A 1,459-nucleotide genomic window follows, 5' to 3' on the forward strand; every position below is an offset into this window, starting at 1 on the left:
AGCCATTCTTCTGTCAACATTATTGTCTATATTTTTAAAGCTGAGAATGAAGACTTTCACAGAAAGGAAGATTTTCCAAGCAGCATCTTAGGGATCCTAGGGCAGTGTTATAGGAATCCCAAGGGAACAATAACCATAAAAGGGACAGTACTTGTGTAAGGGTGAGCTGGGGCTGGAGGACCTGTTCTCAGGTGAACCTGGCATGTGCCATCTCTTCCTCTTTTGAATCTTTCCTCAGGTTTAATATTTCTACACCTGCTTTCCGAGGCTGCATGAAAAATCTGAAGAAGACCAGCGGTGTTGTGAGGCTGAATGACACCGTGGGAGTGAGCAAAAAATGCTCCGAAGATTGGCAGGTAAGTGGAGGCTTGTGAACCTTGTGACAGAAGGTGTCCCAGCTAGCCCATTTTCCTAATGCAGCAGTACGTCAACTTTTGGCTTTTTGCTGCTAGCAGGCATTGTGGTGAACGGGCCCACTGCACAGCCCACATACTTGCAAGAGACAGAGGCCCTTTGGGTTTACATATGGAATTTGTAGGAGACTAGGGCTTTTGACCAAAACCTTCCCACTTCATTTCTTTCTGGGCTCCATGAATCACATTCATTGGTTCTAGGGCAAGTGACTGTGTTTCAGGCATGAAATGATGAGAAGGCCAGTGATTTATTCCACGTTCCTATTGCAGCTTGTGCGATCTGCCTCATTCTCCAGAGGGGGACAGTTGAGTTTCACTAATCTGGACCTGCCGTCGCCCGGCCACTTCCAGGCCTCCTTTGGCTTTCAGACCTATCAACCCAGCGGTGTGTTACTAAATCATCAGACGCGGGTAAGAGATCAGGCCTTAGGGCTGAACAATTTTAAACCTGTTTCAAAGTTTGATGTCAAACACAACGGAAATATGTTGATGCTAGAATAGCAGGGTGTTTTATCAGTCATCAAAGTAAATGTCATCATACAGTTCAAGCAAGAAAGTTATACCTCCACCCTGGGGTATAGCCTGAAAGATATGAGGCTCAGGATACACATAATAATTTATAGAACAGAATTTGCATGTATTCCTGAATGCACTCTCATTCTTTTAGGTATATTTGATGATTCAAAATGAATTATAACTTGTGAGTAATGATGTGGCTAAAAGTTTAAATATAAAGAAAAATCAGAATTTACGTCTATTGTTCCTTTTTCATTACACAAAAGGTAGATCTTTAGATTCACCTTGTTTTTCCCTGCAGCATTTAGCTGGACAGTATCTACATATGAGGAATGGGAGAAAGTAAGGTCCTTTGTTCTCTGCTCACATACAACAGAGACAAATTCTCTTCCACAAGGATGAAATCTCTTCAGTGAGGAAGAGTTTGCTAGTGTCTTATAGTGCAGCAACCAGCTAGTTCTTGGGAATCCACTTGCAGAATAAGTGCAATTTGTAAATAGAGGTGGAAGTAGAATATCATGGTCCTCTGA

General features: G+C 42.4%; 1 protein-coding gene across 1 annotated transcript in view; it reads left to right on the forward strand.

The window, feature by feature from the left end:
* Lama3 (laminin, alpha 3) overlaps positions 1-1,459 on the forward strand; it is a gene marked incomplete at its 5' end in the record, with an annotated part of 381,164 nt that overhangs the window by 358,492 nt on the left and 21,213 nt on the right. Inside the window, 2 exon segments of the mRNA XM_013504299.1 lie at positions 239-356; positions 684-824. Coding sequence (XP_013359753.1) covers positions 239-356; positions 684-824 — 259 coding nt within the window.

This window comes from Chinchilla lanigera, unplaced genomic scaffold (genome assembly GCF_000276665.1).
Source record: "Chinchilla lanigera isolate Chin_1 unplaced genomic scaffold, ChiLan1.0 scaffold00001, whole genome shotgun sequence".
Classification (NCBI taxonomy): Eukaryota; Metazoa; Chordata; class Mammalia; order Rodentia; family Chinchillidae; genus Chinchilla; species Chinchilla lanigera.